We start from the raw sequence: 14407 nt of genomic DNA, 5'->3' as shown, positions 1-14407 counted from the left end.
TTCCTCAGTTTTTACAGAATGGACCACATCCTCACACAAAGAGTATTTTGACTGATCAACTCCAGTCTCCTGTAGCACGAGTTATTTCTCATCCTCACTGATGACTAGTTGGATATCTTAAGTCTAACAGCAAGTCCTCTATAACGTTAGGTAAGTTTGAAACCTGCTGCCATTACATGCTGATATGTCATTTTCATGTCTGAATATTCAAGAACATGTATTTATTAAACTGAAATCAGGCACTATTTTAGTTTTCTCTTGGCTTAGAAGATATGGTGTACCAATGAAGAATAACTTGTCTAATACCAATAAATGCTTCACTATGCACATATAATTTATTTTTATACCTTATTAACATGCATACACACTCAGGATGGTGTAGGACTCTGAAATGCAAAACTTCACCTTATTTTAGGCTTGCCTACTTAATACTCAGGGGAACAAGAACAGGTTTACATTTCTGACTGCTACTAAAAATCTCAATTTATTTTCCAGACTGAATACACATGCCATTGGTTCACAACAGAACAACCATGGTAAATAAATCAAATGCAAAAAGTGAACATATTTACAAAGACTGAGGAGCAAAAAAGCTGTCAAAACAAAATGACAGAAAATTAAGTTTCTACCTTGGGCATTGTCACACATCTACAAAGGATCAGGACAGATAAATATGTGATGCTTTATTATGGTCCTACCCAATCAATCGCACCAAGTTTGACTTCTTAAGTAAAAATATAAAAAAAGAAAAAAAAAAAATAGTAGTCCAAAAGTATGCAACACTCAAAGTTCTATCAGAGATTTAAAAGGTTTACTTCAGACAGCTTAAAGAAATACTATAGGAAAAATTAAGTTATCATTAATTACACTCCCAAATAAATTGAATCAAAGTATTCTGGAAGCAAATGGCTTGTAAGTACTCATATCAGGAAGATTATACAGTTTAGCATTATATTAGGTTCACTTACAGGATTAAACATAACATTGACTATTTTGATCTGTTGTTCAGAAGAAACATGACACCGTGAAACCCATATAATCTTTAAAGCAACTGTTTTGGAAGCTGCACACGCAAAAACCTAGTCCTCCAAAGTCAATAATGGTACATTTCTGTAATTCTAATATATTTTTAAAAATCAAATACACTTTCATTTCTTTAAGACTGGAAGGAGTCTCAAATGATAACCTCTTCAATAGATGAGGAAAGAAACAAAGTAGGCCATATATCATAGAAAACTTCAGCGCACCACGTTTTACCGAGGCTTAATCAACAATTCTCTAAAAGTAACCCCTAACGCTGTGGCTCAGACAGAGTCAGAAAATGTAATATGTAAAAGAGCTCAAACCCCCCTTATGTCCCTACACAAAACACATCAAATACACTCATTTTAAAAGACAGGGGAAAAATAATGTTCTTTAATGCACTGAGTATGGTTTCTTTCCTAGAGCTCCCTAGCTGTACACTGCACAGACTCTAGTACTTACAGTGTCAAATTCCTCCTGCAGTCTTATTTACATTTTTCCTCAGCAAACCTCTGAGGGCAAAACAATCCGAGAGAAATGTCGAGGTCACTTTCAGTCAGATCAGAGATATTTTCATCCCGTCTCCATTACTGAGGATTCCAATCACAGAAAGCAGCCAGTATTGTTTTAAAATGCCCTCTCTGTGACCCTGCTCCTCTGAAGGTCAAGTACACTATCACTCCCTGTAACCAAGGAAGCAGAATCGACATGTTCCTGCTGTTTTGCCAGCTGCTGAAGGAGTTTGTCTAACAGTAAGATTAATTTCACCTGGGGAAGATAGTCCCAGGTTATCAAGCTTTCCTCTCCCCCTGTTCTCTGCTAAGCCCCTCAATCTGCTCACTCTCTGTGAACTGTAAAACAGCAAAAAGAAACACAAGGAAAGAGTTTGCCTGTATCTTGAATTACTTTCAAATCAGCAAAATTAAAAGGAAAATCCACCACATTCCCTGTGAAGCATCTTTAGCCTTAAAGTTCATTAAGCTAATGTATTTAAAGGAACATAGGCCTTTCTAAACTAGTCCAGGGCCCTCAAATATGAAGTAGCATAATCAGTCTTAATACACTTAAGAATTCTTCCAGGAAGTTCACAACACACATGTGATCACTTAAATTCCTTAACAAAACATTCATATGAGGCTGCAGTGATGGCTGACAAATGGGTGAAAACAGAAAATATTTTTAAATTCTTAGAAAGTGAAATTTGTTAAAGTTATGGTATGTGAAGTTTTGAGAAAAATGACCACATGCTTGACAAGTTTTACATCAGTAAACAATGCCTCCCTCCACTACAAGGCCTTATGCCACAAATGCATGACCTAGGCAACTTTAAGTAGCACTGGTATTTTCTTTTAACTTCAAGGACCCCACCCTAGCACAGAAATGTGCTCAGTATTGAAATTACTTTACTTGATAGAAAAATAACAATTATCCATTGTACAACTCTAAAAATAATTTCTATGAATAACGCCTGTAACTACAGGACTGTATTTACAGCATGGGTACAATGTAAATGTTAGGTCAACTGTGATCTTCTGGAGGGAAACTGAGACGTGAGAAAACCCAATGAAATTTTAGTTGGATTTTCCTTGTGCTTATTTGACACCACGTTTAGCCCTGTCACTCTAGGCTTTTATTTGTCCAATTCATTCAGTAAAGTCGTTTACGATACTTTATGAGCAGCTGTCTTTCCTGGAACAAAATCCAAATCCTGAATATAATAATGCTTTATTACTACATAACCCTCTGTTCTGAAGTAGACTTCCCAACTCTGAAGTTTGGAATAGCTCTATTGCAAAGAGAAGGCAGAACCCTTCTAACACTTAAGCAGAAGTGATATCAAAACACATAGAAAAAAAAGACTAAAAGTTGCTTGTTTCCTGAATCAAAAGACAAACTAGCAAAATTAAAATGTACATATATAAAATGTATATTGATTTATTTATTCTGATTTTGTTCTGTAATTTTTCAGTAGTTCACTTTGATTATACATTTTAATTGCAATCATATTATATTAAATCTCCAATATATAGGTATATATAAAATCTGTATATGTATATAAAATTGATAGTTTGAAGCTAAGCTCTAGACATTCCATTATTTTTTATATGTCCTCTGAAACAAATAGGGTTTCTTCATAGCTACAGTCAAGTCACATACTGATTTACTAAACTGACTTGCCCAGTGTACACACATATCTGTGTGTGTAGGGGTGTTTGTATGAGCAGATGTATATATCTAATAAATTTCTGTACTTAGTAACCAAATTTTCAACACTTTCTATAGCTTATTTCCTCACTACCACACTGATTATGAAAGCAGTATCTGATAAATACATTAAAGGAATAAACAATTGGCGACATAATGCAGGAATTTTTAAAGCCTCTAAGCTCCTCTAACTTAAGTAAAAGAACATTTTCTATATTCACACCACTAAAAGCCCAAGTAATTGTATTGCTTGAATAAACCAGTCAGTTCTCACTAAGCAACAACCAATTTCAGAATTATTATTAGTATATAAAAGAGAAGAGAAATCAAAGTAAGGCATAGTTAAGCAATCACAGACCAGATATGTTCAACTGCACACAGAAACTGAAACTATTTTTACAAGTTTTTTCTCATAAAACAGTAAATAATTTCAATGAAAAATATGGTACCAAGTTTTACACCATAAAAAATGCTACCTCTCAAATGAAATCAGATTTATTTTTCTATAGATATTTTTCCTAATGAACTTCTTTAGCTATTAAATTAATAATAGGCTTTTAAGAAAAAATTATTTATTGCCTGGAATGGAAATGTCCAAATGTATTTCTTTCACAGATGTAAGATATATCTAAAAAAAGTTTCAGTAATACTCTTTGGAATTAACCGTCCTGACCACTTGGGCCCTTGGTAGAATGACAGATAAAATTCAGATCCACCACAGAAGAACGCATTTGTAGTTTAACCAAATACTTTCTTATTAAACAATATACAAATCTAATCTAAGTTGGTGCTGGGACTGAAGCTGGGCCACTGATATATTGTGCAGCACCAGTACTAAATAAATACTTGAGAAAAGCAGTGTTATTTATTTTTGCATTAAGGCTAAAGTATTTTTTATGCTTTTCAGAAGCTACTCAGAATGGGGAAGAAGTGTTGAAATTCTCTCTGAATCCCCTAACTGCTCTATGTCCTCCAGCCTCACAAACTGTTAGTAAAGGCAACTGCAGACACTAAAAATGGAACACTCTCACCCAATCTGTTCAGAAACACACAGTTGGAAAAATGCAACAAGCAACACTGCTATAAAGCAGAAGCAAGCAACAGCAGTGAAACCATTATAAAGACAATTTTACAAAGTCCCAAAAATAGAATAAGTACAAAAATACATGCAATGCTGGAGCGCACTCAGTAACTTCTGTGCTACATTCACAGTTTCATGGAAAATAAACCTGATGAACTATTGCTCAAGAAAGAAAAATAACATACGGCCTACTTGCATGGCAGTCTGATTTGGTGCTTGGTATCATAGTTCTCAACAAACCCATACACTACATACGTGGCAATTACATAGCAAAAATGATGCAGATATAGCTAAACCTGCCGATATCTGCATTAAGTTACCCTGTTCGCAGCTTGTCTTCTCATCATTTAGAACTTCAAATTCGGTGCATGATTAATGATATTCTGAAAAAGCCCCTCTAAAGCCAGTGCCAAGTTTCATGCTACATTTTCTCTAAGAAGCAGTGAGTACAAATACAGAATTTAGCATACTTCAAGAAAACTAGTAACATATTTACCTGTATTAAAAACTGTATCTGACAGAAGACACAAATAGCAGGCAGCCAGCCATTCATAAAGAAATGGTTCAATGTTAACACGGTCACAGCATTAATTAATTCTTAATGAGATAATGCCGCTCATAACTGTTTTTCCATGAACAAAGTTTTCATGGTGTTATGCAGTGGACAGGCATATAATTTAAGGAGGAGTTGAATACTATAAAGAGATGAAGCCCTCTATTTACCCACCGGCCAGGAAGAAATCACAGAGCTTCATACACTCTTGAGATGGAGCGATCTCTCCAGTGGCAAGATACAACCATCACACTATGTTACCACGGTGCATTTCCTGCACGAGGAATTACAAATGTCACATATTTTATGTGCCTTAGATGTGATTATAGCACTCAAGTTCTATGAAAATAGTATAAGGTTTGCCAGTATTTCTGTTACAGGTTTTTATTTCCAATTTGTTTGGAAGTGTTTTTAAAAAATGCAGCTTACCAAATTGGTACCTGGTATAGCAAACTAGAGTGCAGATTCACTTGTCAGTTTTCAGTGGGAAATGTTAGAATTTTTTAAAACTACTCCTTAGATGTTATTTCCAGGATACTCAACAGGCCATTTTCCACACTATTTAAAAAGAACCAAATTTTTTTTAGAAAAAAGTTGCTCTAAGAATGAATTCTCAAATCCATTTCTGAAAACACAATGACACACATATTTCCTTCATATATAGAGCTTCTTCTTTAACTAAAAGAATTTTTTAATACCCAGGTGTAACCTTAGTTCAATAGGGCAAAACCCATCCCTGAACTAATGTATGAAAAGTGGCCTTGTCTACAGAGGTCTCTTAGCCTACTTGCCCTTCATTATTTATGAAATCCCTTAATTATGTAATCATACAATAAATCATAGTAAATTTAAAGGACATTAAACCAAATAATTTTAAACAGACAAATTCTAGTTTATTTTTTGACTGAAGTTTGCATACTGAGGGAGATAAATAGGTTCTTTTCTATGGCCATGATCACATGCAGTTTCAATGTTTATCAGCTGATTTAGACATTTTAGCTGAGCATTCATGCTTCAGTGAATATACATGAAAACAAGACATCACTTAATAACACCTTAAATAGATTTTGTGCTCTTTGTATCATACGTGTTGGCAGAAAATATAAAGACTGATTTCAATTAGTCACCCTATTGTAAATTCAGTATAGTGCATAAGTAAACAGGTAACTTCAAACCCTGTTCTGGATTTAGTTGACAACTCAAGAAATGAGCAGAAACCTTTCATGTCCAAAATGGCCAAGCTAATAATCAAAGGATCAGAAATTCTGTTGTATTAATTTTTTTAAACAATTCATAATACAGCCAAGTTTCTCTACAGTTCATGCTGAACAAACCACATACAGATTGCACTGGTTCCTTGTTTGTCCCCAAATGTAAAGCAATACTATTCTATAAAGATTTTCTGTTCCATTTATGCCTAATTGTAAACAGCAAGGACTCCCTAATACGTTTTTCATTTCAAAAGCTCATATACCAACTGTTGTGATATCATCTGTCACTCACCTCAGCCACCTGCTGAGTCTCCACTACCTGCTGAGCCAGCACCTCCATATTGGTTGTCATGGTGAAACAAGATCATTAGAGAACCTGTTTGAAAAGATGCCAGCAACTTCCATCAGGCACAAAAGTTACGTTTTTTTCTTCTTATTAAAGAAATCTCTGATATGACTTTTTGATAATTTACAATACTGTTTGGCATATCTGACAAATAAGAAAATATACCATGGATGCGTGTGTGTGTGCGTGCGCACACATATATATACACACGCATACAGGTACATATACACATGCATACTGGAGCCATACTGTTCAAAAAGCTGAGGCACATAGTTATTTTACTTTATAATGCCTCTAATATACTATTTTTACTCTATTATTTATGCTGCAAAAAAGATATGTTAATTTCACAAATTAGAAAGGACTAATTTGAGTGTCAATTACTGATGCGGTCTGTGGAATTCACAGATCTCTAAGGCACTTTCCTCACCTCAAGGGAAGAGAAAGCTTATACTGCTGTTACATTATGTGTTGCACAAGGAAACAGCAATCAAAGAATGCTGTTTTGAGCAAATTTTTATTAAGGCGTTCCATCAAACTGCCATGTTCATCCATACTCATGGTAATCTTGCACAATAAGAGAAATAAACTGTTACGTCCAAAATGTATTTTCTATTATCTAAACTATTTTTTAATTATAATGTGATAGTATTGTCACTCTGAGGAGAAAATACTGCAGAATTGTTTCATCCTGCTGTGTCTGTACCTTCAACTTTATGCTCTTCAGGGTTTAAAAAGAAAAAAGATGAAGTGAACAGGAAAAGGAAGAAACAAGAAAAAACCACTTCCAGTATATTTTAAGTGATTATTATAAGGTTTGTGTTTCTCCAAGGGTAAATTTAATTAAGATTTCAAATTCATGCATTCAGCTTTTAATTTTGACTTTCTTATTAGAGGCAGAGTTCAGATTATAACCACATGTAGGTAATGAAAAGGCGTTCCTGAATACTGCCCATCTGATGTTTTACCAAAAACCTTCTGTTGGTACTTGCAAAATATAAAATTAAAAAATACAATGAACAATAGTTAAACATGTAACAGAAAAATGCATGCATGTCTCTAGCCTCATACCCCCATTCAAACGCAACTTCTACAAAGCTAACGTTGAAAATGTCAAAATTCATTGTTAGAAAGATTAAACCATACTGTGGTAAATTAAATGTGAAGATTATTTTGTCAATGGAAGAGTATTCATAACAATGCATAATCAAAGTTGAGACATTCCCTGTGGAAATCGTATTTATGCCAGCTTCTCATACAGCTTGTCATTTTTATTCAAGTGTTCTACTTGCACAGTAAGCTTATAAACCATTTCCACCAGACCTATTTAATATTGCAGCTGCTGGATGGCTTCCCAGTTGTTCAGTAACTGCTTTTCAGTGTTCAGCAAGGAAGATAACCATATGCTCCTAACATGCTGTTTTTTCAGTACTTTAAGGTGAAGGAAGTCCTGAAGATACTTTGTTCAGAAGAATACCTTTCTAAGACCCAATGAGGTCTTTGCTGCGATAAGGCTCTGACAGATTTGCTGTTGGTGTTGTTATCCACCAACATTTTTTCTACTTTCAACCTTCCCAAAACAGCAATAAGCTGAGGCTATCTGATCAAATCCAACTGAAAGCCCAGAGACCATACACAGCCATGCCAAGCAAGCCTGTTAATGATGTTGGCTCCCAGAACGTGACACAAGGCAATCAGCTTCCTAAGGAAAATGCTGAGCGGAAGAGTTCATAAGGAAAAAAACCCACACAACAAAAAACCCACAAAACCCCCCACCAAACCAACAAAATAGGGGAAACTTGAAAACTGCAAGGAGAAACCATGAGCACCAGAAAATATCTTCAATGTAACAGGGTGGTAGCCAACTCCACACATATAGATGCACTGCTGTCCAAAATATGGCATAAAATCATTAATCTCTTCCTAAATTGCAGTGAAATCTCAGCATAAAGTCATACACACCATTTGATATATTCTACAGGTATGGCCCTACTGGGATGACATGGCAAAAGGCCCAAATGAAGCTTATTGGAATTTGTTCCTTTGTCTTAGGGGAAGGGGGTTCTTCACATGGCGCGCGTGCCTCAGCGCGGCGGGCAGCAGGCCGCACGCTTCTCCTCAGCGGGAGCCTGGAGAGGGAGACAGGAAAGGCGGGGCTCGCAGGCTCGGCTCTGCCGGGAACCTCCGCTACGCTGTCACCGCGGTGGGAACCGGCAGGAATCCGCGCACCGGCCGACCTGACAGAGCGCGGGGGCTCCGCGCCCGGCCAGCGCCTCCGGCCAGCGGCTCCGGCCCGCTCCGCCCCCGCCGCCCGGCTCCCGCCGCCCCCTTCCCGCCGCGCTGCCGCCCGCCCCCATTGGCTGCGGCGCGCTCGCGGCCCGCCCGCGCGCAGGACGCCCCACCCCGCCCGTCCCCCGTTCGGCCAATGACCTCATCGGGACGCGGCGCTCCCACGCACCGCGCCGATTGGCTGAGCGAACCGCCCGTCAGGCGGGTGGCCCCGCCTCCCGAGTATGAGGGAAAACACCCGAGGGACGCGACTAAGCACAAGATGGCGGCGCTGGCTGGCGGCCAAGTCCCAGGCGGGGCCGCCGTCGCCGCCGCCATTAGGCCCCCCTCCCCTCCGGTACATTCTTATGTCAGGCCAGGAGAGGCCCGGGCACGGCAGTAGGGAAGCGGCCGGTAAGATGGCGGCGGCCTCAGCCCCGTATGCAAAGTACCCGCCGCCCCCTCCCCTCCGCCCTCCCGGTGGCAAAGGTAAAAGGGTCGGGTTCAAGCCGCCGCCTCCGCCCGCTCAGACTCCATCTTCTCTCTCTGTGTCCGTGTCCCGAGCTCGGCATCGCCGCGACCATCGCCCCTGCGACCCCCCGGACAGCGGACTGCTCTCACCGAGACCGGACCGGCTCCGACCTCAGGCGGCCCCCACTGCAGCCGAGCGGCTCCGCCACGGGACTCCCGCGCCGGATCGACCCCGCACCGCACAATGGTCCTCTCTCTTCCCCTCTCCTCTCCCTGTTCCCCCCGGAGCTCGGGCCGGCCTGCGGCGCGGCCGGTCCCGCTTTCCAGCAGAACGCCGGAGCCTTAACACCCCCCCACCCCCCTCAAACCGAGCGTTACCCGTCCCCTCCTCCGCTTCGCCGCTCGCGGGGGTGTCCCGAGCAGGGCCCCGGTGCCGCCTCCCCGCGCCCCCTCCCTCTTCCTGGCCCCAACGAAAGAAAACCGGGCCGCCTCAATTTTAAAAAACGATTTTTACCTCAGGAACTGGCGCCAAACGTGCCCTGGCGGTGACCCCGACCCGGGCCCAGGCGGGCCGGCCTTGGGGGACGGTGCCCAGCGGCGGCCCTCCCTCCCCCCGTGAGGGCGGCGGCGGTGAGGGGGCTAACGGGGCCCGCGGAGGGGAAGGGGGGGCCGGGGCTGTACCGGGGGGCCGCGCGGGGGGGTGGTGTTTTGTTTTGTGTGCCGTGCCCCTGCGAGGGGTCAGAGTTCGTGACCCCGCCCGCCGCCGCCGCCGCCCGGGAGCGTTCCCCCGCTTCCTCTTCCCAGCGCCAGGCCGGCCGCGGCCCCCTCCATCCCCCCGCGGGGCGGGGCCGGGGACGGCGGCGGGGGAGGGGCTACCTGAGCGCTCCGCCGGGGCCAGCGCTCCGCCGGGGCCAGCGCGCCGCCGGGGCCGCCCGCCCGGCGCGGGGGGCTGCCGGGCCCGGAACGGGCTCTGGGCGGCGGGAGCGGGCGCTGGGCGGGCGCCCCGCCCGGGCTCCCTCCGCCGAACGGGAGGGGAGGGCGCTGTCCCGGTTCGGCCGCGGCTCTGGCGAGGCGGCCGGCGGGGCTCCCCGCCGCTGGAGGCGGCCGGCGGGAGGCGGTTGGGTGCGTGCACAGGTGGGTGTCGGTGTTCGGGGACATCTCGGCTCTGCCCAAAGAGCCAGAGCCAAAGCCGGGCTTGCAGTTGATGCTGCTTCCGCAAAGGCCGCGGCCAGGCTGCCCAGAGCTTTTGTTTCCCTTTGGCAAGTCGGTGTCACTGAGCAGGGCTCGCTCTCCCCGCGGAGCTGGCTGTAAGCGAGGCTCGCTCTGACTCCTGGTGTGCGACTGTGGGCGTGAGCCGGGTTGGGCAGCGGAGGTGGTTTAAGAGCTCACCACCCTTCAGGGCTTGTCTCCTGAGGCTGGTGGGTATCGACCCCTGACCCCAGTTCACAGTCGTAACTGCGTAGCTGTTTCTTAACCTGCCTGTATCAAAATTATCTTAATGCTCCTACTAAGTTTCTCTTAAGTCTAGTAATTCTGACAGAAGTTAATTCAAGGAGTGGTCAGATGAACAGTAGAACTGGAAGGTGTGAAGTGATAGTAACTCCCGAAAGGAAACCTTTGGAAGAGAGAGCAGCTGAAGGCAGGGATCACTGACACGGGGTGCTCTTGCCTAGCAGTTGCAGTCAGCACCCTGATTTGATTTTTTGTTGTTGTTAGAACTGGCTATTTGGGGCAAGCGTATGAGATGTCAAGAACTACGCCTATGAATTATAGCCTTACTGTCACAAAACTGAAGTTAAAAACATTAAAGCACATGATGTACAGATGTGTTTGCAATACACAAATAAAGTATTTCAAAAACTGTCTCAGGTGTTTGTTCTCTACTGTAATGTTAAATATATAAAGAATTCTCAAATTCTGAAAATATGGACATTGATATACATTCAAAAGCAGATTTTTTTACTTCATAAAACATACTGTGAAATTTTTTTAACACAGATACCTTTAAGGTTTTTCAAAATTCCCCTAATAGCCTCACTGTAGAAGTAGGTTGGCTGTTAGGGTAGGAATATATTTCGCTTGTTGTAAATCAAGGATAATGACTTGTGGAGCAACATCTGTGAGCACAGTGTGTTTTTTAAATAGAGGCTTTGGAAAAAAAGCCCACCCTTTTTAAAGTGAAATAAACTAGGAATAAATTGCTGTTAGTCTGGCTTTAAACTCTGAGATGTGCATCTGTTGGATCATGGTTGTAAGCAAATTTAAAATGAACCTTTATTTGCTATCCTAAAATGTTTTAATCAATCTCAATTTTTTCTCTTTTAATTATTTTCACACCAGCTGTATTCATGGTTAGGTAGAAAAGTATTTCAGTCTTGCGGTCAGAGAATTCTGACAAGACCTAGTATTTCTTGCCAGTCGTTATGTTCAGTTATGAATAGTTGTGCATTATTCAGTGATGGATTGTCACTTGCTGAACAAACGAGAGGAGAGTCCCACCATGAATAAAGAAGCTTGATTATCTTTATGAGCAGGAACATCAGAATATATAGAATGGCGAGGAAGTAGACTAGGATTAGTAGACTTTCAGTTAAATTTATGCTTTATATAGAAATCTCTATAGTGATGATTATTTTGAGCTCTACAGGGAAATGGTGTGTTATTTTTCCTTGATAAAAACCCCATATTTTAAATACATTTGCTTCTGCTCCCTAGCAAATTATCTTGCCCACACTTCTTAAAAGGGAGGTTCAGCATTTCTGTAGCTTTGGCTGCTAACATGTTCCTTTCTACTTTTTGGATCTCTGGCTGTCAGTATATGGGGTGGATTAAAATTTTGAGCTTTTCAGTTCATGCATAGAGAGAGGCAGGACTTTTCAAGGGCTCCCAGTAACAACTACCCTAGGTGTTTCTGTTTCAGCATTTGCTTTTCTGTAGTAGTTGCTCTGTAATTGCTTAGGAGATGTCTTTTTTCCACAACACAACAAGAACCACATGTTCAGAAGTGTGCAAGAGTGTGCTTGGGGGATGTGGTGTTTTTTTAATTTAATCCTTTCCATAGGTATTAATATTTGGTAGCTCAAGTGAAAATGTAGACACTTGCTTCCATAAACTGGTATTTAGGTTTCCAAAGTGTTGTCTTGATATTACAGTGTATATTTGCAACCAAATGTATGTGTACTTGTGCAAGGTGGCTTAGTGGAGTAGGATAACAAAAAAGACCGGCTGTCACAGGCATGTGTTTTGCTGATTAAGGATACCAATTAAACTCAGACACCAGAGTGAAAGGAGCAGGCATATTTTATTAGAAATAACTAAATAACAGAAGAATATGGAAAACACGCAGTCAGGAAAGACGGAATAGTGCACTCACACAGATAGGAAAATACAGGGTAACGCATCAAATCCTGACTGCCTGAGAGAGAGGGAACAGCGATTAAAAAAGATCCCTCAGCACCTGCACCCGTTGCCATCACCCAGACCCGCAGGCAGCCCCGGTTACAGCGAGGGTTTGCAGAGCCTTTCCCGGCAAGTGGGAAACCCTACGCGGTGCGTCCACCCGTAGGTGAGGCCTCCAAAGTCGCTGTGAGCGGGTCCACCCTTCTATACCCCAAAATCGGCAAGCCAGAAGAGCTGGCACCTTGGTTTGGAGCGGAAATATCTGGTTTCAATCTCACATTAGATTCCCCCGGAGCCTGGCCAGGGCTCAGGGGAGAAGCTAAGGGAGCTCCTCTGCTTACCCAGGCAGACCAGGTGCAAGGGCTCACGTCAGGCCACAGGGCCAGACTACGGTCTCCACGACCCGGTTATTTCATCCCCACACAAAGAAAGATAAATGTACATTCAAGAGAGCCACGTCTTCCACACCTGTTTCACTAACGATGACATACTGAGTGAGCAGCTTCGGCTCAGGGCCTGTTGTTCAGGCTTCGATACTTCCACTTTTTACATCGGAATAGGTGGTTGGTTATCACTTAGTAAAATACCTGTTAGCACAATGGTTAACAGTTATAAAATACACAGGACTCGTCTACAAGTCAGCTCTGGCTTGGCCCTATTGTCCAAGCCTTAGCGCTTCAGGATGCTGTGCCCATAAAGCAGGTGTGTGCTGATGATAATTTCAAAGCGTGTGATTTCTTCACTCCGTTGGATGTGTACCTGAGGGCACAGCCTGCTTCGGCAGCACTCCCCTTCTGGAGTTCTGTGCATTGTGAGAATTTTGCTATGGGAGGATGTCGCACTGAAGGTTTCTTTCTTTGGAGCCTAACTGATCTAGTGGTCAAAAGAAAGTGGGTTTTTGTCTGTTTACATCATTGTGCTTTTGAGCATTTTATTTCTTTGTTAAAGCCTAAGGTCAGGTACTTTGGAAAGTAGAATATTGCATTTAGACCAGTGGTCTAGTCTGTTAAAGCAAAATTCTGTATAGTTGAATGTTGCCATTAATTCTGTATTTTCAGTGTTGCCAATGACTGAGTTAGTTACATTGCTGGAAGGCAACATACACAGAAATGCTTTGAAGGTGTGTTTTTCCTCTGGCTGAGTGGTACTGGAAGTGAAAATGCAGTAATGAGAATTGGATATCCTATTAAGCAAAGCCTGCAGATACCCTATTGAATGTTTTACAGAGTAAATTGAAAATAAACCAAATGAGATTGCTTAGTGTTATCTTGCAAAAATGTCCCAAGGTATACATTGATAGTTGTGAGGAGGGGGGGGGGATTGATTGTAAGTTAAAACTACATGCTTTCATAGGAGTATGATTGTATGGAAATAAAAATATTGGTATATAACTTCTGAGTGTGTGATTTAGTTTTTCTTGTGTTTAAAACCACAAGTTCTGAGTTCTGCTGTGTAGTGTACTTATCTCTGTAACTACCTGAAATTTCATAAATGTTAAATTTGCAACTCACAAGTAATTGGTTGTGATAGTGACAGACTTATTTCTGTTATTTTTTGGATGCCTCTAGAAGTAGATGACACATACTGCCTGTGCTCTAGTGAAACCTCTTGCCTGTGGGCTTATTTAAAGTTAGTAAATAGCTGGAAAACACCGTAACTCCATGTGGTGGTGCCATTCTTACCCCTCCCTGCCCTCCTTTTTGGGCTGCTTGATGCCAGGTGTGATTCCATCCACATTCCCCCAAGCCATGCACCAATCTGTGGCGATAAGGACTGATAACCTTGAGGAGCCTGGCCCCTGCCCCCCCAGTTGCTTGGAAAGGGTTATAATGGCCCATCACCTCCTGATG

The 14407-nt window shown here is 42.3% G+C and overlaps 1 protein-coding gene across 11 annotated transcripts in view; it reads right to left on the bottom strand.

The window, feature by feature from the left end:
• The window catches only part of NR2C2 (nuclear receptor subfamily 2 group C member 2), a 45086-nt gene extending 34670 nt beyond the window's left edge, over nucleotides 1-10416 (bottom strand). For 6 of the 11 annotated variants that reach the window (XR_012634315.1, XR_012634316.1, XR_012634313.1 and 3 more), the window contains exon 1: nucleotides 9673-10416. Coding sequence is in view for 2 of the 11 variants with exons in the window: in XM_074914697.1 (XP_074770798.1) it covers nucleotides 6366-6425 (60 nt within the window). In the remaining 9 variants the exon portion in view is untranslated. Of the gene's footprint in view, nucleotides 1-1485; nucleotides 1534-5036; nucleotides 5137-6365; nucleotides 6450-8381; nucleotides 8506-9672 lie in introns of those variants that run through there. The other 5 variants (XM_074914699.1, XM_074914700.1, XM_074914697.1 and 2 more) reach the window with 5 other exon arrangements.
• Between the last annotated feature and the right edge of the window lie 3991 nt (nucleotides 10417-14407).

Source organism: Athene noctua, chromosome 10 (assembly GCF_965140245.1).
Source record: "Athene noctua chromosome 10, bAthNoc1.hap1.1, whole genome shotgun sequence".
Taxonomy (NCBI): Eukaryota; Metazoa; Chordata; class Aves; order Strigiformes; family Strigidae; genus Athene; species Athene noctua.
The sequence above is the reverse complement of the archived record's forward strand: the minus strand, read 5'-3'. Positions and strand labels throughout refer to the sequence as shown.